Source organism: Arachis ipaensis, chromosome B8 (assembly GCF_059453495.1).
Source record: "Arachis ipaensis isolate K30076 ecotype BB chromosome B8, ASM5945349v1, whole genome shotgun sequence".
Classification (NCBI taxonomy): Eukaryota; Viridiplantae; Streptophyta; class Magnoliopsida; order Fabales; family Fabaceae; genus Arachis; species Arachis ipaensis.
This window is the reverse complement of record NC_142443.1, coordinates 27360042-27386027: the sequence shown is the minus strand read 5'-3', so window position 1 is coordinate 27386027 and position 25986 is coordinate 27360042. Positions and strand designations below refer to the sequence as shown.

Below are 25986 nucleotides of genomic sequence, written 5' to 3'. Positions count from 1 at the left end.
AGATGAATAAAATGATAAATAAGAGATTAATCATCAATAAATTTATAATTTTTATTAATGTGAATCTTACTATTTTAATTTAAGAATAATTAATTTCTTACCATTACTTTACTAATTTTTTCTTTAGAAGAGATTAATTCTATAAAGATAACTAGAAGGGTACAACACTAATACCATTTTCAATTTTAGAAAACGCTAAGAAAAATATCATTCACTTTTCATAACATAATTTTTTTTAAAAAACGAAGGAAACTCAACACACAAGTGGAGCTAGTAACCTAGAGATTACCAAATGAAAATGACACATTATAAATACACCTAGTGAATATTATAAAATACAACAAAAATAATCAAAATGAATAATTTTTTTATAAGTGATAAATAATTTTTTATTTGACAAATCGTTTATGCATTTGATAAAAAATTTTATAAAAATATTTAAATAACTATTTAAAAGGTACATAAAAAATTAGATAAAAATTTGATCTCTATAATTTTTTTTTTTTTGCCATTAGTAAAATTGAGTTACACAAAATATATTTAATGTAAAAGCACCAAATATTAAGGATAAAAATATTTTATTTTTTTAATTATCCTTTTAAAAATTTTTATTAAAATTCAATTTCTAAAATATTTTTTAGAGTATATAATTAGCTTTGGTATTTTTTCGCATTTTAAAATGTTTTGAGGATAATTTTGTTGTTAAAAAATAAAGGACAATTTTAGTAGTTTACTAATAAATTAAATACAAAAATATCCTTATTTATTGTAAAATAAATATAAAATAAAAGTATAAGTAGAAGACTCTAATACCATAATTACTATCTTAATATAATAAAGATGGTTAATATATTTACTAATATTAATATAAAGAGTGCGAGAGAAGAGTAAAATAAAGTAAGAGATAGAATTGTATTATAAAAGAGGGAGAGAAGATTTTATTGCTTTTGTTGTGTCTAAAAACAAGTGAGGCTTCACCTATTTATACTGGTGACAAGCCTTTGTTTTCAACCTTCATTTACTTTCATTTTGCCTTGAAAAGCTATTCCTTCAGTATAGGAAAGGTTAGCCACCCAATCTCATAAATGGGCATTCAATTCAATTTTATCACAACACTTCCCCTTGGATGCCCATTTAGGATTATGCCTCATTAAAACCTTACTAAAGAAAAACCCAGTGGGAAAAAACCTTAGTGAAGAAAAAAGAGTACAATATCCTTTAGTGATGGAGACTGCCTCATTAAAAACCTTGTCAAGAAAAACCCAATGGAAAAAAAATCTGACCAAGGGAAAAAGAGTACAGTCTCTCCCTCTTGCCGACATCATTTAATGTCTCGAAATTGGCGCATCCCAATCTCATGTACCAATCTTTCAAAGGAGGATTTTGGGAGGGACTTTGTGAATAAATCTTCCAGATTATCACTTGAGCGAATCTGTTGGACATCAATTGTCCCTTGATTTTGAAGATCATGGGTGAAGAAGAATTTGGGAGAAATATGCTTAGTTCTATCACCTTTGATGCACCCGCCTTTAAATTGAGCAATGCATGTTGTATTATCTTCAAACAGGACAGTTGGAGCTATCTTATGATCAATCAGTCCACATGATGACAGAATATATTGGATCAGACTTCTTAGCCAAAAACACTCGCAACTAGCTTCATGAATCGCTAGTATTTCAACATGATTAGAGGAGGTTGCTGCTATCGTCTGTTTCGTGGACCTCCATGATATAGCTGTACTACCATATGTGAACAGGTATCCTATTTGAGATCTCCCTTTATATGAATCAGACAAGTATCCAGCATCTGCATAGCCAACTAATTGTGACTTGGATCCATAGGGATAAAACAATCCCATATCAACCGTTTCATTATGATATCGAAAGATTTGCTTGATTCCGCTCCAATGTCTTCTGGTTGGAGAGGAACTATACCTTGCTAGTAAGTTCACAGCAAATGATATATCGGGTCATGTATTATTAGCAAGATACATTAGCGCTCCAATGGCACTAAGATATGGTATTTCAGGACCAAGGATATCTTTATTTTCTTCTATAGGACAGAATCGATCCTTCTCCACATCCGAAGATCTTACGATCATTGGAGTACTCAAGGGATGTGACTTATCCATATAAAATCTTTTCAAGATCTTCTCTGTGTATGTTGTTTGATGAATAAAGATCCCATTTTTTATATGCTCGATTTGCAGGCCGAGGCAAAATTTAGTCCTTCCAAGATCTTTCATCTCAAACTCTTCTTTTAGAGTTTTTATAATTGTTGGAATCTCTTCAGGAGTTCCAATGATATTTAAATCATCAACGTAAACAGCAATTATAATGAACCCAGATGCAGATTTCTTTATGAAAACACATGGCAGATATCATCATTCTTGAATCCGTTTTTGGCCAGATACTCAGTAAGACGATTATACCACATTCGTCCAGATTGCTTCAGACCATATAAAGATCTTTGCAATTTGACTGAATATAACCCTTGTGAATATTCATTGGATGGTTTAGATATCCTTAGTCCTTTAGGGACTTTCATATAGATATCTCGATCTAATGAGCCGTATAAGTAGGCTGTTACAACATCCATTAAATGTATATGCAGTTTATGATATGCAGATAAACTGACCAAATAACGCAATGTTATCGCATCCACTACAGGGGAATACGTTTCTTCATAATCTATACCGGGCCTTTGTGAAAAACCTTGTGCCACAAGTCGGGCTTTATAGCGCACAACTTCATTTTTCTCATTTCGTTTTCTCACAAATACCCACCTATATCCAACAGGTTTTACATCTTCTGGTGTACAGACTACAGGTCCAAAGACTTCACGTTTTGCAAGTGAGTCTAACTCAGCCTTCATGGCTTCTCTCCATTTTGGCCAATCATTCCTTTGTCGACATTCTTCGACTGATCTTGGATCAAGATCCTTATTTTCATGCATGATATTTAACGCCACATTATATGCAAATATTTCATTGACAATTGTCTTATTTCAGTCCTATTTCTCTCCTGTAAAGACATAATTTATCGAGATCTCGTCGTTTTTATAATTTTCAAGTACCTGAACGTCTTCTGGCGTTAAAACTATATCAGAATTTTGGATAACTGCAGGTGTCTTTACTATGTCTTTTCCAACAAGAATAATATTTACCTATTTTATCTTTCGAGGATTTTTGTCTTTGGAACTGACAGGCCTGCCACGCTTCTGGCGTGAATTTGCTTCAGTAGCTACTTATCCTACTGGGACATCAATTTGAATTGGGGCATTTTCCGCTGGTATATAAGATTTGGTTATCCTCTTTGTATCAAAAAATGTATCAGGCAATTCATTTGCTATTCTTTGCAAATGTATAATCTGTTGAACTTCTAGTTCACATTGCCCTGATCGAGGATCTAAATGCATCAACGATGATACATTCCAATTAAGTTCCTTTTCAGGAAGCTTATTCTCTCCCCCTAATGTTGAAAATTTTGATTCATCAAAATGACAATATGTAAACCTGGCTTTAAATACATCTCCAGTTTGTATCTCAAGATACCTCACTATAGAAAGAGAATCATATCCAACATATATCCCCAATTTTCTTTGGGGCCCCATTTTGATGCGATTAGGTGGTGCAATGGGAACATATATCGCACACCCAAATATTCTTAAATGGGAGACATTTGGCTGCTGGCCAAAAGCTAATTGCATAGGAGAGAACTGATGGTAACTCGTTGGCCTCAATCGAACAAGTGTTGCGGCATGTAAAATAGCCTGCCCCCAAACCGAAGTTGAGAGATTTGTTCTCATAAGTAAGGGTCTAGCAATTAATTGGAGGCGCTTAATAAGTGATTCTGCTAACCCATTTTGTGTGTGAACATAAGCTACTGGATGTTCAACACTTATTCCATTAGCCATACAATAAGCATCAAAAGCTGGGGCAGTAAATTAACCAGCATTATCAAGACCAATTTCTTTGATTGGATTTTCTGGAAATTGTGCTTTTAATCGAATAATTTGAGCCAGTAATCTCGCAAACGCCAGGTTGCGAGAAGATAATAAGCACACATGTGACCATCTCGAAGATGCGTCTATCAGGACCATAAAATATCTAAAAGATCCACATGGTAGATGAATGGATCCACATATATCACCTTGAATCCTTTCTAGGAATTCAGGGGACTCAAATCCAATCTTTACTGGTGATGGCCTTAAAATTAACTTTCCCTGAGAACATGCAGCACAACAAAATTCACTAGATTTAAGAATCTTCTGGTTCTTTAGTGAATGACCATGGGAGTTTTCAATAATTCTCTGCATCATGGTTGTTTCCGGATGACCCAATCGGTCGTGCCAAGTTATGAATTCATTTGGGTTAGTAAACTTCTGGTTTACAGTGGCATGTGATTCAATTGCACTAATCTTGGTATAATATAACCCAGATGAAAGTGAGGGTAACTTTTCTAATATAACCATTTTATTTAAATCATGAGTTGTGATACATAAATACTCATGATTTCCCTCATTCATTGTTTCAATATGATATCCATTTCGGCAAATATCTTTGAAACTCAATAAGTTCCTCAGAGACTTGGTAGATAATAGTGCATTATTTATTATAAATTTTGTTCCTCCAGGAAACAAAATTATAACTCTTCCGGAGCCTTCTATCACATTGCCTGAGCCAATAATAGTATTAACACATTCTTCTTTTAGCACCAGATGGGTAAAATATATATCACTTTTGAGAATAGTGTGCGAACTTGCACTATCTGCAAGGCATACATCTTCATTACATATCCTTGCCATTTTCTTCAAAGATAAATAATAATGAAATGAGTAGTATGCACAATTAAATTGAATACTTGATCAGAATTATTTTTCTAAGAAACACTGTACATAAAAATAATGCCATATACTAAAATTTTATTTTAAAACTTGACACATTTAATGATTTCAAAATTCATAAACATTAATATTTCATTATTTATATACATCATATTTGAAACTTAAATACATAAAAAATAAAACTTAACAATAAGTTCTTTACATTATTTATTTACATGGATACTTAACAATCCCACATATTAAACTATTCCATCATTGATCAAATGACCAATATTTCCTTCAGGGTCCTCAAAGAAATCAGATACATCATAATGAGTGGTGAAATTTTCAGCATCATTTGAAACGAAATTCGATTCTTTTTCCTTGTCATCCTTTTTCAAAGATGCCTGATAAAGGTCGACTAGATGCCTTGGGGTACGGCAGGTACGTGACCAATGGCCCTTTCCACCACAACGGAAACACTTATCCTCTGTTGATTTATTCTGCCCGATATTTCTTTCTTTATCCCACTTCTGGTGAGATCCTCTCTTTTGAACATAATTCTTTTTTCTTCCATAATTTTTCTTGTTATTAAAACATTGCCATTTACCTCTTCTGGGGTAATGATTTGCCGCATTTACTTCAGGAAATGGGGTGGCACTAGCTGGGCGCGCTTCGTGATTCTTTAAAAGCAACTCATTGTTGCGTTCAGCAACAAGAAGGAAAAAAATTAACTCAGAATATTTTTTAAATCCTTTTTCTCGATACTGCTGCTGCAAGAGCACATTCGAGGTATGGAAGGTTGAGAAAGTTTTCTCCAACATATCATGATCAGTTATCTTTTCCCCATATAATTTCATTCGTGAGGTGATTCGAAACATTGCAGAATTATATTCATTTATAGATTTAAAATCCTGCAGACGCAAGTGCGTCCATTCATATCGGGCTTGAGGAAGTATTGCCGTTTTTTTATGATTATACCTTTTTTCAAGGTCTTTCCATAGATCTGCAGGATCTTTTAATGTGAGATATTCATTTTTCAATCCTTCGTCAAGATGACGACGAAGAAAAATCATAGCTTTGGCTTTATCCTTCTGGGATGCATTATTTTCAGCCTTAATGGTATCTCCAAGATCCATTGAATCAAGATAGATTTCAGCATCTAATATCCATATAAATAATTGTTTCCAGATATATCAAGAGCATTGAATTCAAGATGAGAGAGTTTTGACATAATGAAAAATTGTTACCTGAGTCTTCCTAAAATTTGATCATAGTCTCGTACTGATAACGTGTTGTAAAATAAATATAAAATAAAAGTATAAGTAGAAGACTCTAATACCACAATTACTATTTTAATATAATAAAGATGATTAATATATTTACTAATATTAATATAAAGAGTGCGAGAGAAGAGTAAAATAAAGTAAGAGAGAGAATTGTATTATAAAAGAGAGAGAGAAGATTTTATTACTTTTGTTGTGTCTAAAAACAAGTGAGACTTCACCTATTTATACCGGTAACAAACCTTTGTTTTCAACATTCATTTACTTTCATTTTACCTTGAAAAACTATTCTTTTAGTATAGAAAAGATTAGCCGTCCAATCTCATAAATGGCATTCAATTCAATTTTATCACAACATTATTCTCCATTTTTGGGGCATGACATTCACCGAAATCATACTCAGATTTTCTCTCCCTTTTCTTTTGTCAAACGTCATAGTATCATGGGCTAACAACCAAAAACTTTGAACAAAAAAATGTATGCGAAGTATTAACCCAAACCCAGAAAAAAAAAATACATTTGAAGCCTAGTTTCAAATTCCGTACGAGAAAAGCCCAATTCTCAACGCTATGGTTTGACCTGAAGCAAATTCCTTGACCAAAGGAAAAATAAAACTGCAAATTCTATCTGATTGTCATTTTCCTTGATTTTTATTTTTATTTTTTTCCAAAAAAAGTGTGTAAGTTAATTGTTTATGTACATAGCAGTGTGCAAGTTAATTGACGCGTGCAATATAAAGCCCTAATGCCCTATACTATAATGGTGTAATATAGGAGGTCAACATGGTACTTCCATTAATTAATGTGAGGCATGTGTTGGTTTATAAAGTTTTGCAAATTAAATAGTAAAAGCACAAGAAATACAAATAGGAAATAAAATTTTATTATAAAAAAAGCCTACTAAATTTTCCATTTTAGTAATAATAATATTATTTTTTTATTACTTACAGTATTTTTTAACTCGATAAATCAAGAATTAATTTGTATAAATTTAAACTTTATTTAAAGAGTTTGTTATCAGTCAATAAATTACTATACATATAATACGAGATTCAGATTTTCGACACTTATTTAAGCGGATGAATGTCGCACACTCTACTAATTCAAGTTAGTTATAATAATATTACTTTTACTACTATTGAACTGGGCCTTTGTCTTTAGCTCTTTGCATACATTGAATTCCGAAGACAACACAAGCTTCCATTTCACTTGATAATTTATGTTGTCCACTGCTGCCACAGCACAACCACGTGCTGACGTGTGTGCTTTGTAGCACAAAATGCAAACTTATATACCAAAACAAATAAGTTATTTATTTGTATAACCAAAACTCTTAACATTATAAAATAAAAATCAGGACAAAAAACAGAAATAAGTCAAGGGAAAAAATAATTTACGTGCCACTAAAACGAAAACTGCAAATCCATCAATACATGTTTATATGTAGTTCAAATTAGTTAAATTCAAACTCTATTTCTACATAATTTAAACCAGCTGGGTTCGAATTATACACAAATACACGCACACACACTAGTTCGAACCAGTTTGGTTCAAATTATACACAAATTACGCACACACTAATTCGAACCAGCTTGGTTCGAATTACACAGAGTAATTCATGGTATAATTCGAATTATGCTGTTAAAAAATTAATAATTTAAAAATTAAAAAATATATTTTTTATTTCATACATTAAAAAAAAGCTAACAAAATATTTAATTACGAAACTTTTTTAAAATATTAATGAGCTATCAATTCGAATTCCATACACTTTTCTGTCCATTTTAAATAGCTCATGAATATTTTTTAATAAATTTTTTTAATAATTTTTTTTAAATTATACTACAAAAACATTTTTTATCCTATGCAAAACAATTTAAAAAAATGGCTTAACAAATGTTAGTACTATAAAAATTTGTAATGTTCTAATAACTTAAGTAAATACATGCATGTACTCAAATTTTAAATAAAATATTCTACATAGTCAATAATAATTTAGAAATGAAAGAAAATATTTTATTCCATATAAAATAATTAAAAATATATTTTATTCTATACAAAATAATTTTAAAAAATGGCTTAAAAGATGTTATGAGTACTATAAAAATTTGTAATATTCTAGTGATTTAGGTAAATACATGATAAAAATATTTTTTGTTTAATTTCTAAATTATTAGTGACTATGTGTAGTATTTCTTTAATGTCCTAAGTCATTAGGACATTACAAATTTTTATAGTACTTCTAACATTTTTTAAGCCATTTTTTAAATTATTTTGCATAGAATAAAATATTTTTTTGTGGTATAATTTAAATAAATTTATTAAAAAATATTCATGATAACTTTTTAATAAAATTATTTAAATTATATGGTGAGATATTACATGATTCGAATTACGCATGGGGAAGTTCGAATCACTCTGATTCAAATTATATGGTGAGCAATTCGAATTCTATACAATACTCTTCTGCCCATTCTTGATAACTCATGAATATTTTTTAATAAATTTATTTAAATTATACCACAAAAAAATATTTTATTCTATGCAAAATAATTTAAAAAATGGCTTAAAAAATGTTAGAAGTACTATAAAAATTTGTAATGTCCTAATGACTTAGGACATTAAAGAAATACTCTACATAGTAACTAATAATTTAGAAATTAAACAAAAAATATTTTTATCATGTATTTACCTAAATCACTGAAATATTACAAACTTTTATAGTACTCATAACATCTTTTAAGCCATTTTTTAAAACTATTTTGTATAGAATAAAATATATTTTTAATTATTTTGTATGGAATAAAATATTTTCTTTCATTTCTAAATTATTATTGACTATGTAGAATATTTTATTTAAAATTTGAGTACATGCATGTATTTACTTAAGTTATTAGAACATTACAAATTTTTATAGTACTCCTAACATTTTTTAAGCCATTTTTTTAAATTGTTTTGCATAGGATAAAAAATTTTTTTGTAGTATAATTTAAAAAAATTTATTAAAAAAATTTATTAAAAAATATTCATGAGCTATTTAAAATGGACAGAAAAGTGTATGAAATTCGAATTGATAGCTCATTAATATTTTAAAGAAGTCTCGTAATTAAATATTTTGTTAGCTTCTTTTTAACGTATGAAATAAAATATATATTTTTTAATTTTTAAATTATTATTTTTTTTAATAAAATTTTTTTAATAAATTATTAATTTTTTAACAGCATAATTCAAATTATACCATGAATTACTGTGTGTGTAATTCGAACCAAGCTGGTTTGAATTAGTGTTTGTGTTTGTGTATAATTCGAACCAAGCTGATTCGAATTAGTGTGTGCGTGTGTCTGTGTATAATTCAAACCCAATTGGTTCGAATTATGTAGAAATGGAGTTCGAATTTAGTTGGTTCGAACTACGTATAAACGTGCATTGGTGGATTCATGAAACAGTTTTCGTTTTGGCTGATTCGTGTAAAATTTTACTCCCCTTGACTTATTATTGTGATTTGCCCTAAAAATCACAATCTGATGAAATATATGCAATAACATTTTTAAAAAAATCGGGTGCATGTCAAATTCAAGGGAAAGTACCTTTAATGTATGCCTAAAATTAATTAGATTTAAAAGTGCTTAAATATATTTTAGAACAACAATACTAGAAAACTAAGATGATACCAGCCAAAAATTAGTCAAATATCTCTGAGTAAATCCAAAATTTCTACGTGAATGGTGTTTATACTAGGTATTAGGATGTTTCTTCTACTAAATATCAAAATGTTTCTTTTTCATACTAAATGGATGTTCTTTTATATATTTTATAAATTTTTTTATATACTAAAAATCGAGATTGTTAGAAGTTCTGTGATCTCTACCCCTATTTCTTTAACGTATTATTCAGAATTTTAATTTGGAGTGAGAAGCAATTAATATCAAATATTATAAATTAAAAACAAATAAAATTAATTAAATATAATTATAAATTAGTTAAATTATTTATTTTTTGACTGATCACTTCTTGATTTCATATACTTTTTCATTTTAGAAATGGAAGAAAAATTTGCTAATAATAATATATGAAATACCTTTATTTTTATTTCTCAGGCCACAATAGAAACTCCGATTTGTTTAAATACTTTCGAATTGGAGAATTGAAATTTGATGTACAAATAAAGTTCATGTATAATGACCTTTCCTTTTCACACCTTTAATTAGTTGCGTTGGTCAATGTAACTTTATATGGCATGCGTTTTTTTCGATCAAATTCTATATCGATTGAACATGGTGCATTATACATAGCACTCTCCAAATTTTAATATCCATTATTGATACTCACCAAACTTTAATCATAACATTAGATGGTTACATTCATGGCATTGCCCATCTTATAATAAGAAGGGAAATGCTATGAGGTCAGCGCTATTTTAAATTTCATGATTAAAAATAGAGAATTAATTATTGTTAATTTAAATGCAAAGTAAAATATAAGAAAAATATTAATAATCTAATATTTATGTAATAATAATATCATAATATATTTTTTTAAAATATTATTTATATATTAAAATCAGCTATTAAAATTAACTACTAATATATTTGTATATAAATATATTTAAAATTTAATTTATTTTCAATATGTATCAATATTTTAATATATATTTTATACTAATAACTGACTTTAATAACTTATTTTAATATATATGTAACACAATTATATATTTTTATATAATCATAAAAAAATTTTCAGGCGATTTAAAATTTTAAATTCTATTTAAGATTCTATTATTAATCAACGAATTATTAAATATATAAAATAGAATTCAAACACTCAACTTACTTAAATAAACAAATGAGATGATTAGTCAATTAAGTTAAGTTAGTTCCTAATACAATTTCACCCTAATCTTCATGACACCATGATTCCTTGGGATAATTATCAACTAACAATTGGCCCTTCTCAATTGTAAGACTATTCCAGCTAAAGTTATCATCCCCATAACAATTTTGCTATAAAAGAATGAAGATTATATATGAATTGTGAATGTGAATTGATGATGCATCCAAAGTGAAAACTATTTAGTATAGTATTTTATGGGGTTAATAGAATTATTATATAATGAAAATGGAAGTACAAGATTGATACCCTATTTGGACTTTAAAACAGTGCAGACTTTGTACTAAACAGTGTCCTTAAGCGACCGACACACGACAATCTAGTACTACTACTCTGTACCCGATAGCAACGTAGCAGCCACCCTAGCAATAAAATCGAACGGCGCATATGGCCCCATCAAGCAACCACACCTCTGACAAGCTGACACGTCACCTGGTCCCACCCTTTTGCATTATTATTATCCAATTCAATTTTTAACGAATTCCTCCCCTCAATTATTGCTTATTATAAATTGCGACCCCTCAATTTTTAACGAATTCCGACCCCTCAATTATTCCTCCACTCGCGGCTCGAAACCCAACGCGCCGTAGCCGGAGGGCGGCGGAGTCAGGACGGGTGTGACCTAAGCTTGTCGTCACGCGCGATCTCCTATCTCTCTCGACTCACGCGCTTTCTTGTCTTTTTCCCATTCCTTTCTATTTTTCAATTACATATATTTTTTCAAATAAATAAAATTGGATTTTAATGAAATTCTCATTACTTGTAATTTTGTATCTAATGCAACAAATTTTAAACCACTGTTCAAGTGGCGAAAATAAAAAATACTTACATTTCCTAGTTACTAATATTAAATTCAAAGGTAGACAAAGCAAGAAATTTAAAATCAATAACCAATAATTGTAAAATAATTTTAAATTTCTCTTGGTTAATTAATAACTAATTGACTACATTGTAGAGGTTCTATTTTTATTGTTTTAATATGAATTTAATTTTAATATATTTTTAGTATAAAATAATTTAAAAATATTATATATATTAAAATTAATTTTTATAGATTTGTGTAAAATTATATAATATTTAATTTATTTTAATATATATTTTATATTTTAATATATATATTTATATTAATAATTAATTTTATTATATATCTAACATAGTTAAAAATAATTTTATATATAATGATATGTCAGTAAAAATAATTATTTTTTTATATTTATTTATTGTATAAATAATTATCTAAAAAATATATAATTAAAAAAATTTGTATAATTTTATACTATTTGAATATCAAAACCAAACTCTTTTACTATTATAAAGATTAAAAAAATGAAAATGTAAAAATACAAAGTATTGAATGAAAAGAAATTATTCTATAACAAAACGGAAAAAACAAAAAAGCAAAACGATACAAGAACGAACATTTGGGGGAAATTGTGGGCAACCTTTTCACCTCGCTTTTCAATTTTTACCTAAAAAAAGTCAACCGGGCTTTCGTTTGTTTCTGTCTGAAGGCGACACCCCGGTTTATGAATCGGACCGGCCGGTTCAGTCAAAATCAATCAACGAACAAGAGCGTGTGTCACCATCTGCAATGAGTTTCTGTGTTGTCTTAGCAGCTTTCAATGTCATATGTTCTCGTTATTACTATTTAAATTTCCAATTTCAATTTAATCTGCCAACTCAAAATCGAAATTAACAAAAAGATTCAAACTTTAATATGATTAGATATTAGATATTATTCTGGCACACTAATTTAATATGAATTGTCTAAGTCTAGTCCACACTTCTTTTCCATCAACACATATTAGGGCATATTTCAAGCTCGGTTCATTAATTAGTAGTTATAAAAATAGTAAGCTCAAAAGAGATGATGTGAATGTTATTACTAAAACAAAAAAGAACAGTTTTTTGGGGATTTGGGGAAGTGGGTACGGGTCAACCCGGATTGGGGGACCCGGTTCTGATTACCAAGGTGGGGGAAGGAGAGGGACTTAACATAGGAACCGTGAGTTGCAAGCGAAAAAGGTTGAAACTTGAGGGGAAGAAGCTAATATAGCTGAGAAACCTGAGAACTGAGAAGAGAGATAAAGGCTTTAGCTTTAGGCCAATGCAGGTGAGAGTGAATCGTGGGGGGAATTTTTTGCTTTTTTTGGGAACTGATATTAGAAAGTGCCTTGACGACTTCAAAGGGAAAAAGAGGTTATTTTTACAGCAATTTTGTAACCCCAATTAGTTTTTTCTTCTTGGGTTTTATGAAAAATTGAAAAAGGATTTAAAAATGTTATGTGGGTTGAGGCTTTGGGAATTTGGGGCAAAGAAGGAATGGCCCAATGGTTGAAAAATTGAGAGAGAGAGAGAGTGAGAGAGAGAAAGAGAGAGAGAGAGAGACCTCAGCATGCAGATTGAGGAGATGATTTGATTTGATGTAAAGCCTGTGAGAAGAGAGGGAGCTGTGTGGTCTCAAAATCCGAGCATGATGTGTCAAATTCCCATTTCATCAATCTCTCAACCCATCTAGCATCATCACAATTTTTGTTTATTTTTTTTTTGTTTCAATTTTTTCACCCACCCTTGTTCCTTGATAGTGATAGATTGGATTGGATTGGAGATGGGATGATGGATGGGATAGCTGAGTAGTCATGCCATGCATGTTATAATTAATTAAATCATTTCCTCAATTGAATTGAATCTCAAACGGTTTTAGTTTAGGCCACTATATATGCTATTCTTCAATTGAATTGTTTGATCCTATTAGAGTTAGAAGCACTTTGCATATTTAGTACTCAGCTACTCACTCCCACCAAAACAAATTTACTGCTTTTATGTGTCGTTGTTTGTTCCTACAAATTTTGTTTTGTTGATGGAATATAATTATGTTAAAAAGAGCAGAATATAATATAAAATAAAAAGATGATGATGAGTCTCAAAAAGTGAGACATTATATCCAATGTCTCCGGTGATTGGCCCCTTATTGTGAGAGTGTAAAGTGTAAACCTCTCAATACATGTTCTCCCTCTCATCACTCTCATGAGATATATATACTCTTGCATTCTGCCTCACTTTCTTTTCTCTGAGATGCAAAATTCCCACTTTCAGCAACATTTGTTTTGTTCTGTGAATGGTCATTAGTCACCAATGTGTTATAGTATATGGTATATATTAAAAGCTGGTGCATGCATTGGAACATCATGAATTACCCTATTGAGATTAGATTTTATATGTAACAGTAATAATTCTCTTGTTTTGGTTGTATTCACAATGGTACAAAACAAAAGAGCCTCTCTATTCCTATCATCAGAATTTATTAATATCTATACATACATACATACTTTTTCACTTTCATTTTCCTATTTTTGATATGCCATCTCAAAATGATGATAACTATTGTTGGGATATTATGTATGTACTTTGTGGAAAAAAAAAGGGTAATTATTTATTTTATTTTTGCCACCACTAGTTATAATAATTATGATACAACAGTTAAATGGATCAATCAAGCACCATTGATAGGTCATGCAAATCCTGCTAACTATCATGGTAATTCAGAGTTACTCAGCAATTTTTCAACCCACATGGTTATTTTTACTGTGAAGAAAATTATCATTTTCACTTCAAAAAGGAAAAATAAATTGACTCCAAGAGAGAGAGAGGAGGAGTGTGTGTATGGACTATGGAGAAATAATATAATGTTTCTTTTTCTTTTAACCCAAAAATGATTTTAGCAACGGATACCGATAAAGGTTTTATTAGGACATGAACATGCCTATAGTATGATGGGAAAACGAGGTGGGGAAAACCTATGAACTAAAAAGAAAATAAATTAAGCCTCAAATTTATTTACCTAGCTTTCAAGAATAGATTTATCATCTATTTCTTTTGTCTTATATATGTCACACACTGTACCACTACATCATCACCATCCCTATAAATTACCCTAAATTTACTTCAATTTTAGTAGAAGATGTTAATTAATACTATATTATACCAATAATATTATTATCTAAAACTCAAAAGTTAGTGTAGTTTTTTTTCAAATAAATAATAATATTATAAATATATAGTTAATTAAGTAATTATTGTCTAGAAGGTTAAGTGAACAACATTACTAAAATAATAAATAGAGTGGATAGTAAAAATTATTCTCTTATGAGTTGTTATAGAAAGCGAATGCACTTTCTCCTTTGAGATCACAAACAATTCAAGTAACCAAAAACTGAAATAATCATGAGAGTTTATAAGACAAAGAAAATAGAGAATAGATTTAAAAAAAGAGTGGTTGAGATGGAGAAAGGGGGAAGCAGATGAAGAGTAGTACCAAATCTTACATAAATAAAAAGTGAGGGAAGTTGGCGTGTAATAAACATGACTTGCTGTTTCTGATTATATAATTTTAGTACTGTGTACTGACAGGGAAGATATGAAACAGCTTTATCACAATATATATACATATACACATATATGTGCATGGTGAAGGAACCTCATCAATGATCAATATTTTTTTATTTTTATTTATTTTTTCTTTTTTTCTATTTTCTTTCTTTCGTATTAAATCCAAAAACACATGTCTTCCATCAGCTTTTGTTAGTTTATATTGTTATTATTTGAGTTTGAATTTCATAAATAAGAAATTACTTATACCTTTTTTATATTTCATTCAATGGATCTAACGAAATAGACAGACTTGTGACACGTGCTTCTTTTTCCTTCTTTCTTTTTTTTTTCTCTTTTGAAACTTAATTATTATAATCGACTCCTCTTTTATCATAGAATAGTGATATTGGTATAAAAATATCCGAATCTAAGTATCAATTAATACCAAGCATAAAATAGTCATAAAATTCAAAAGTCAAAACGTTAAAGTGGGAATGATACAAATGAATAAATAAATAAATATCAATATGATGGACAAAGGCTTACTATAAAAATATTATTTTTTTAATTGATGGGTCCAACATATAAATCAATTAGATTATTTTACACCTTATTAAATAATAAAAATGAATAAATGGACCTACTAAACCAAAAACATATAATATGAATATTAAAAGAAACATTTCTCAAAAAATAAGTCTATATTCATCATTCATTATAACAAACTTTAACTAATTTAGTTTAATTGACTGGTTTGCTCATCTTTTTATTAATTTAGTTTAGTTGAATGGTATACAATAATTTATTAGTCAATTGTACATCTTTAAATAATATTCAAATTTACAATAAATTAATTTTTAGTCTACTAATTAAAAAAAATATTATAAAGAAAAGAAATTATAATAAATTCTTATTAGCAAAACATTACATTCATTAAAAGTTAGTTAAGAGATGATACACATATTTAAATTTAAATTTATTCTTGTATATAGTTTAATTTATTTTATATTTTAATATATATTTTATATTAATTAATAGTTAATTTTGATGTACAACTACTCATAAGGTTGTAATTATTATTTTCCTAATTAACCTTGTTACTTAGAATGATTTACAATTTGTACAATCTTGTTATTACTAAAAGCAAGTCTAACACAAACATTTTGACATGCAACCTAATGAAAACTCATTATTGGATCAAAAGGCAAATCTAGCAAACATTTGATTCACCATGGATGATCATAAGTAAAGAGACATATAAAACCTTGGATGAAGATAGAGTATGTGGAATGAAATCCAAAATTGTTTGAGTGATGTAGGTCTCGGCTGGTTCACTCTCTCTACCATAAAGAAAAAACACTACTTTCTGTTGCCACTTTCTTCACTGACAAAGGAATACCTGCACACCTTCCTCACACACGCACGCATACTCTCTTTCTCTCTCTCTCTCTCTAGCATTGTGGATTATGATAAGGACCCTGTCAGGGAGAGGAGAGTAGAGAGAGATTTTCAGAATAGGACACTGCACACACAAGAAGAAAACACACACATTTTTCCAACCCCATATCATACAAAGACACCAATAATAATAATAATAATAATAATAATAATAATAATAATACTTATTATTATTATTATTAATCCCACCCCATGAAGCCCTTATAAACCAAGCACCCTCCTCCATACCAAAAGGCACCACATACAGCAGAACAACAGAAGAAAGAAAAAAGTGATCCAAACCCCATTATTAATCTCCTTTCACTCTTTTGCTCCTTCTGCTTTTTCTTCAAGTTCTTTCCATTCTCATACAATCCAAATGGCCCCTTAAGAAATACAAATAGATCGAAGAAGAAAGAAAACACAACCACCAAGATTCTCCTCATTCATTCATTCCAACAAAAGGATCTTTACTTAGTTCCTTTTGTTCCTCCCCAAAAAAGAACACTCTTTATTTATTTTCCTTTGAACACTCTTCACCATGGACAGCTTCTACCACCACCATAACCACCACTTTGACAACAGCGACACTCACTTGCCACCTGGATTCCGATTCCACCCCACCGATGAAGAACTCATCACCTACTACCTCGTCAAGAAGGTTCTCGACAACACCTTCACCGGAAGAGCCATAGCTGAAGTTGACCTCAACAAGTGTGAGCCATGGGAGCTCCCTGGTATGTATAACAAGAACTCAAATCAAAATCAATTTTTTATCACACCCCATGTTCTAAATCCATGAAAATCTTGAAACTTTCAGAGAAAGCGAAGATGGGTGAGAAAGAATGGTACTTCTTCAGCTTAAGGGACAGGAAGTACCCAACTGGGTTGCGCACAAATAGAGCGACGGAAGCTGGGTACTGGAAAGCCACTGGAAAAGACAGAGAGATCTACAGCTCCAAGACTTGTGCTCTTGTTGGAATGAAGAAGACACTTGTTTTCTACAGAGGAAGAGCTCCCAAGGGTGAGAAGAGCAACTGGGTGATGCATGAGTATCGCCTTGAAGGCAAATTTGCCTACCATTATCTCTCTAGAAGCTCCAAGGTTAGTCATGGAATCGCTAGCTAGATTCTTTGCTTATCATGAGCCGCATGCAATAATAATCATGCTAGAGATATGGAGGCTAGTAGGGGTGATCGGAAATCTCTGGTTTTATAATTTGGTTCCGTTTATCAATGTTGATTGCTTTTTTCTTGAGGACTCTTGGTTCTTTCATTTGTACTTAGGACTACAACCGCAGGTAGGAGGGTTTCTAAGTTGCTTGCTTTTTTGATTCATAAAACTGTTAAAAAGAAGTTTGCATGGGGAGTGTAAACAATGACGCATTAATTGCAGAAAATAAAAGAAAAAATGATAAAAATGTGGGTTGTAATTACTTGCCAAAAGGTGTGCTACTAATAAGTACTAGTAACATGTATCAAAGCAGCTACTATATTGCATCATGTTATAGGGTTTTGGTTTAGCTTCCATTAATTACACTATTTTCCATAACACTGCTATCAATCTGAAAGATCCTAATCCTATACTATTAGCTTCATGCTCATTCTTCTATTATTCCATTACTTCCCATTTTTTATACCAACAAATTAATGCTTACAATTATCATTAATTTCAAAAATGTCCTATTTTTTATTTTAGGATGAGTGGGTGATTTCTCGTGTGTTCCAGAAGACAACCACCGGGGGTGGCGGTGGAGGCGGAGGCTCAGCCGTGTCAACCACCGCCGGCGGGTCCAAGAAGGCAAAAATGAGCACTTCAACCACCACTTCTACAATGAGCTTCTGCCCTGAACCAAGTTCTCCCTCTTCGGTTTACCTTCCACCACTTCTCGACTCCTCACCTTACACTACCGCCACCACCGGCTCCGTCACCTCCGCCGCCGCAGCATACGACGGCCGCCAGAGCTCCTCCTTCGACAACAACAACAACGATAGCACAAGGGAGCACGTGTCCTGTTTCTCCACAATCTCCAACAACTTTGTCAATGGGTTCTTCGATCTTGCTCCTATGGACTCCTTCGCTCGATTCCAAAGAAACAACAATGTCGGTGTTTCTGCATTCCCAAGTCTAAGGTCTCAGCAAGATAACCTTCAAATTAACCCTTTGTTTTTCTCCGCCGCAGCGGCGCAGCCTCTCCACGGCGGCGAGCTTCACGCCGCGGGGGCCTGGCCGGTGCCGGAGGATCAGAGGGTTGCCGAGGCTGCTGCCGCCGGCATGGCTTTGGGACATTCCGAGCTTGATTGCATGTGGGGCTATTGAAGTCTTTTCCCATTGACCCTTTCAAGCGTTGACTTTCATGGTTAGGATTTGACTAAGAAGTGTCTTTCTACTTTCTAATGCTTTGTTATTATTAGGGTTTATGTTAGACTTGAATTACAAGTTAGTAGTACTTTTTATGGTAGCTTATTAATTATAAGATCATTGCTAATGCTAATTATTCTATCTCTCTCTTGCTAGGGTAGTTTGAATTCGGTTATTGTAACGTGTTTGGGTGTTGAAGTTTAAATTCGGTTACTCTAATGTGTGTAATTTCTTAGGGTACTATTATTGTTATTGGAGTACAGTGTACTGTAATATAATGTATGTGGACCACTAGAAGTGTGTTGTAATTGTCTCTAATGTGTTTGGGAAGTGTGTTTTATGTGATATGTGTATTTAGTTCATAAACCATGGTGTGTGGAGTGTGGACCAGTCATGTTTTTTCTTATCTTACTTAGAACTGATTTTGTATTCTCTCTGACCTATATGTTAGTGAAATTAAATGCAATGTGTGAAGTATTATTATCAGAAAAGTGTGCTGAATCTTGTTCCCTGGTACTATATATATTGCCGTGGATCATATGTGTTGTTGTAAATTGGGTTGGTGCTACTGAAAGGTTAGTTAATTCGTTCATATAATAATAGAGTTGAATTGCTTGAATAGGACAAATTTATTTTCCTCTATTTAATAATGCCAATGCCTTGCATATCTAAAATAAAATCTTTTCTGATTAATACATCTCTTAATTATTGTGGTATATAATCTGCATTCAATATTTGCCTCAACTTTATACTAGCATTTATAATGAAATGAAAATTAAATGATTATCAGACTTCCAGACCGTACCATATATAATGCAATCTGTATAGTATAGTATTCATTAATGGAAGTACTTGAGAAATTATTTGTTAAGCAATTATAAATTCTTTTTTTTTACCTCTCAATTGTTTACAAGAGTGAGAATTTAAAAATGTTTATACGTTTTTCTACAGAAATATCTTTATTTGAATTCTTTTCACTCTTTCATCATTTTGGCGAAAATAAATTCTAATATTAAATTTTGTTTTTTTGAGGTGAAATAATGCTATTATTATCCAAGAAACTGCAATCATTTATTTACTTGATTTTGAATTATATTTTTAAGTTATTTTATTTTACCTTTTTTAAGTAAAAAAAAAAAAACCTTTTTAAAAATAACTTTTAACGGGATCAAATTAAACATAATCCAATTATTCTTCTAAAAGTATTTTTTAAGGAGGAAAAAAGAAACTAGCAAATAGAGAAGTGAGTAGATATCGCATTAAAAGTGAAGTATTATTTATTTATTTGGGATTTAAGAGAAGTGATGAATAAGGGTGAAAATAAGTCATGATGTCTGTTAAGAGCCTATACAGGTTTAGTTGTGTTTGGTTTGATCTGGCTTAGTTTGTTATATAAAAGAGTAATGCTAGAGAAACAAAAAAATACAGCTAAAATTTGTCTTATTTAATATTCATTAATTGTCGTAACAATTAATAAATGCTAAATAAGACAAATTATGACTGTTTTTGGCTAATTTTTTTTTTGTTACCAAACATTTCCGGTTATAAAATAAGTTTAGACGCACACTATTTTAAAAGTTTAAATTTGTTAATAAATTAGGCTCGTAAATTAGTCTTACAAGACTGCTAAACATTTTTAAATTTGTTAACAAATAAATAAATATATAAATATTTTTTTATAATTAAAAAATTATTAAATATTTTAAATACTTTTACGTATTCTAAATACTTAAATATTTAGATGTTTTTATAAATATTAAATTTAATATATTACGTATAAATAATTTTTTATTAAAACATTTATCAAATCTTTTAACATATGTTAAATCTTAAATCAAACTAGACTCAATAACAAATTAAATTTAAATTTAATATTTAAAAATAAATCTATAACAAACTAGAGACCAAGTTCTGACTTTGTTGGAGGTGAAGGCTGGTTTCCATCCCTAGTGATGATATTGAAAAGTCATGACACAAATATAAATAGATCAAAAGAAAGGCTATATTAATATAAGGGTGAAGGTGAGACAATAGAAGCAGTTGGTATATACGGCTAGCTAGGTTTTCCATCATCATGTCCAATGATGAAATTACCACATTCATTATTTGTTTCTCCATCTACAATTCACATTCCGGGATAAACATAACACCTTCAAATCTTCTTCCCACGCATGCACTCTTTAACAATTATTGCCACAATTGACCTCTCATGTTTCATTTAAATTTTTTTCTAATCTATCCTAAAACACCATAATTTATGATGAAAAATTTATCCAGCAAAGTTATAAATCATAATTTATCACATTATGTCAAAAATATTATTATTAAATCATTAAAAGGTTAAATAATCACTTAAAAGTTTACATAATTTTATATCCTAATAATCTATGCTATATATATTATTGAAGTAAGATCTAACAACTACTAAATCGTACTCTTCTCTTCTGGCGCAACTATCTCATGCATCAAAACTGTTCCTTTCACTTGATGAAATTAATTGAATCTGGAAATGGATATTTTTGTAACACTAAAAGCAAAGGATAGTTGCATTGCCTTGCATAACATAACGCATAGCATTATTTGGGGAAAACAAAATAAAATTTCACCGTTCAAGGTTAGATAGTTGATATGGAAAAGGAGAAAATGGAATTGTTTGGGTAGAATGGTATCATTTATTGGGCGGTTGAAAATTGAAATAGGGGAAAGTCGTACGTATGTAAACAGAAGAGAAGGCTTTGTATGTGTTGAAAATTCACGTGGGGGTTCTGAGTCTAATAGCTAGGTTGTTTTAGACTTAGTGAGTGAGGGAGTGAGGTGAGTACCTTACTACCTTATATTTATATATATATATATATATTATAGCTTTCTGCCTATACCCCGTCCTATACTTGAGGCAGGGACAAATTTAATGCTCTTCCTGTTACCCACTTACCATTCAATCTTTCCTCTATCTCTTATTTCCCTTCCATTTTTATTCTTTTTACATCTATTCAATTATGTATATCTTTTTTTAGGATTTAGCTAACATACATATATATATATATATATATAAAGGCATATAATAAGTTTATGATTAATAGAGAATTTTAAATATTTTTATTTAATAATAATAAAATAAATATATTAAAAATTTAAATTTTTATATTTTTAATAAAAAAATTTAATTTATAAATTTAACATGTATTCTTACTATATAAAATAAATAAATCCACTTTTTTTTTATAACAAAATGTTTAAGTGGACTTGCATTCTTCAGTTAACATAAGCTTATTATTTAATATCGATCAATTTCATGGTGTCTTTTGATTTGGTATTTAAATTATCTAAAGTATTTTTTAAAAAATAAAAGATTAAATATTAAATAGTTACTTATTTTGGCAAATTAGGTACCATTTATAAAGTACTATAGCAATTACTAAATATGCTATCTAACCTTAGTCCAAGTGCTTCTTGGATGATTTTATTATGCTAGGTGAGCTAATACTAGTAGTTACAAATCTATTCTACCAAAATCGATATTTTTTTTCCAAGATTTGAAAACAAACTGATAATCGAATCATTAGAATTAAAAGTTTAATCAGAATTAAATCGAATATAAAAATAATATATATGGATAAAGTATATCTTTTGTTCTTGAAGTTTGATAAAAATTTTAAAAATACTTCTAAATTTTATTTTGTTTTAATTTTGTCCCAAAAGTTTTCGATTTGCATCAAATATACCCTGACGACTAATTTTTCAAAAAATTTAAGATCAATTCAACAACAATTTCATAAGAATAATCCTCACACAAGCAAATCAAGTATAATTTTCATGCATTATTGTTAGATTGGTCTTAAATTTTTTAAAAATTTAGCCGTCGAAGGTATATTTAATGTAAATCGAAAACTTTTGGAACAAAATTGAGACAAAATAAAATTTAAGGATATTTTTGAAATTTTTGCCAAACTTCAGGAAGAAAAAGTATACTTCACCCTATATATATGAAAAATATTAGATATATAAATTATTTTTATAAGAAATCTAATCAAGTGTTTTTTAAATATTTTTTTAACTAAAATTTTTTATTATCAATTCTTAAACTATTTGACTAATTTAGTTGAATTTAGCTATTAAAATGACTTAATAATGTAATATTACCGTATATATAATATTAAAAAAATGATTTCTTTTTTTATTTTGTTATTTTAAACTAATTTACGCATTTTTGTACTGGTTATTCTTTTAAGGAGTATTGCAATCTGTAGTTACTTTACTTGGAGCGTATTAGTATTTATATTTGTAGTGTAATATATAATTTTTATTTATTGCCTTTTTTGGAGTTGATTTATTTTTGCTTTGTATGGGGTTCAGTTTAGAGCAGGTAGTGGCGTAAGGCAAGGGGACCCATAAAAGCTCAGATGACAATATTAGCAAAGGCTTTGAAACCAGCCATCCATCACATTCAAAGAGTTTACCCCCCTGGCCCCTTCCCAATTGTCCTCTTCTCACAGAAATAGAGAGACTTTGCAACACCTACATTATTGCAAGTGTCGTGACGATTCTCATGATGCCACCCAATTGCATGCAAATGGAAACTTGCATTATATTAACCTTTCACTTTTATTTTTGTCAAATTAATTAAATAAATAAATGGGGACTTTGCATGTTTCGTATTGGTATGGCAAAATTTAACAAAACAATACTCAATGTTGGCTATAATCACAACATGCATATTGTCATTGCCAATCTCTCTAATCATATGTATATGTGATTCATGGTAATTATTAATAATCATATATAAATCATTGGCCATTGTTCAAATTAAAATAGATGAGTTAATTAAAGAAACTAGTAAAAGGCAATTAATAGCTGAAAAAGCACAAGCCGAGGTAATTAAAATTGCTTCTAATATAACATATTTGGATTGGTAAGTGTCAAGAGTTCGAATCTTATCTGTGCATGCAGTAATCTATTATGAATGACAAGACCCTAAATTTTTTCAACTACATTTTTTTTATCAAAATAAAAAACATGTGAAGGTAAAAAAGTATTTGTTTTCTTAATTTTTGCACTTTATCTTATATATAAAGAAGGAGAAGAAGATGGAAGTAATTATTAAAGCAATATAATGGTGATGATTCCGAAATCCGAAAGGGTAGAAAAGGGGAAAAGAATTAATATTGAGAGCATATGAGATACAAATTGAGAAAGAACAAAAGGGTCATTGTTTTGGAACCAAAAAGCCCCATTTGATGGGTAGGCTTTCGAATGAGACACTAAGTCCTTTACCCAACACCCAATGAAACCAACATTCTAACCATTTCGCCAGACTCTCTCTGCCACTAACAATATTATAATGATGATGATGGTGCTGCCATTGAAGCCAAGGCTTCTGATTGGATGCTAAACAATGATGCATGCATGGTGATGATGATGAAATTGGGGACAGTTGTTGTGGCCTGTGCCTTATATATATATATATAATAATAATAATGATAATAAGGTGGTTGTACATTAAGGTATTCGAAATTGGGGTGTGTGATCTTTGCATCATTCATCCATTGCAATGAGTATGCCAACATTTTTGGCTCCATTAATTAATTTATTTTTTGTGAGTTTGTGTGCATGGAAATGGCATGGCACGCGCTGTACTCTATACTGAGTGCTGAACCCTCCCCTTTGGACTTTACTCAAAACAAATATATATATTTTTTTATTGCAATATATGGTGAATAATTTAGGGTTTAAACTTTACAATTTGAATATTGAATGAGATGCTAATCTTCGTTACTTCTTGCTAAAAGATTTGACTTTGAGAGAGTGTAACTTTGCATTGAAAAATAAGGGGAAAAAACATGTTACTATATTTTTATCTAAAGTGTAGGAAGCAATGAAGATAATATTTTGTGTATATTGACATATTGTGTTAAGAGAGAATTATGAAAGAGGTTATATTGAGAGTAGTTTCCAGCGATTTGGTGTGTAATGTGGCTCTGAAAGAAAGAAATATAAGTGGAAAGAATAATAAGCAAGTGCTAAATTCCAAACGCCAAAAGCTTGCCTTTGGAACTTATCCAAACACAATGGAATCATTGCCCTTTAAAACTCACCTGCTATTGTACTTCATCTCTCTTCCAATTTTATTTGTTTATCAAATAAAAATACTATATGTATACACTAAAAATTAATCTTTAAATTATTTATTGTATATTTTGTATAAATATATATATATTTAATTTATTTTTAATATATATATTTTATATTGATAATTGATTCAGGGACTAATTTTTATTTTTTTACCACTTACTTAATTCCTTTGAGCTTTTTTTTTAAATTTATTTTTCCTTTATTGATGCAGTAGTAGTAATAGTACTATTTCAATCTCCTTTTTGGTTCCTCCATACACTCTACCCTTTATTTTCCCCTTGTGGTGAACTATGGAAGAATTTGAATAGTTATATATAATTCATAGTACCGAGCTCCATGGCCCCCCATGGTGTTTTTTGTCATCCTATTCCAAAAGCAAGTAAGTTTCATTAAAGAGCTACAACCCTTTTTTCCTCTCTCTTTATAGGGATGGTGGGGAGGAGGGGCTGGGGGGTAAAAATTATATATGCCAGAAGTTTTTTTATAATTAGTGTATCTCAAAATCAATTACAAGTATAAAATATATATTGAAATATAAAATATATATTAAAGATAAATTAAATTATATATAATTAGTTTTTTATGTTTATGCGTAATTTTATTTTGGTCCTTAAGGTTTAAAGTGTCTTATTTGAATCCAAAAAAATTTCATTTAGTTTTAATATAGTCCACTATGAGGTCAAAGTTAAATA

The 25986-nt window shown here is 29.9% G+C and overlaps 1 protein-coding gene across 1 annotated transcript; it reads left to right on the top strand.

Annotated features, from left to right (window-relative positions):
- The first annotated feature begins 17061 nt into the window (after positions 1 to 17061).
- Positions 17062 to 19459, top strand: CUC2 (NAC (No Apical Meristem) domain transcriptional regulator superfamily protein). Its single transcript, XM_016313871.3, has 3 exons — positions 17062 to 17541; positions 17625 to 17908; positions 18503 to 19459. The coding sequence occupies exons 1-3, from the start codon at positions 17346 to 17348 to the stop codon at positions 19121 to 19123; spliced, it is 1101 nt and encodes a 366-aa protein (XP_016169357.1). The 5' UTR covers positions 17062 to 17345; the 3' UTR covers positions 19124 to 19459.
- Positions 19460 to 25986: the final 6527 nt, after the last annotated feature.

Bases quoted from the DNA above. Each gene is read 5' to 3' on its own strand.
- CUC2 (XM_016313871.3), top strand. From the start codon at position 17,346: ATGGACAGCTTCTACCACCACCATAACCACCACTTTGACAACAGCGAC. The intron at 17,542-17,624 runs GTATGTATAACA...TGAAACTTTCAG, and splicing joins TGAGCCATGGGAGCTCCCTG to AGAAAGCGAAGATGGGTGAG. The intron at 17,909-18,502 runs GTTAGTCATGGA...TTTTTATTTTAG, and splicing joins ATCTCTCTAGAAGCTCCAAG to GATGAGTGGGTGATTTCTCG.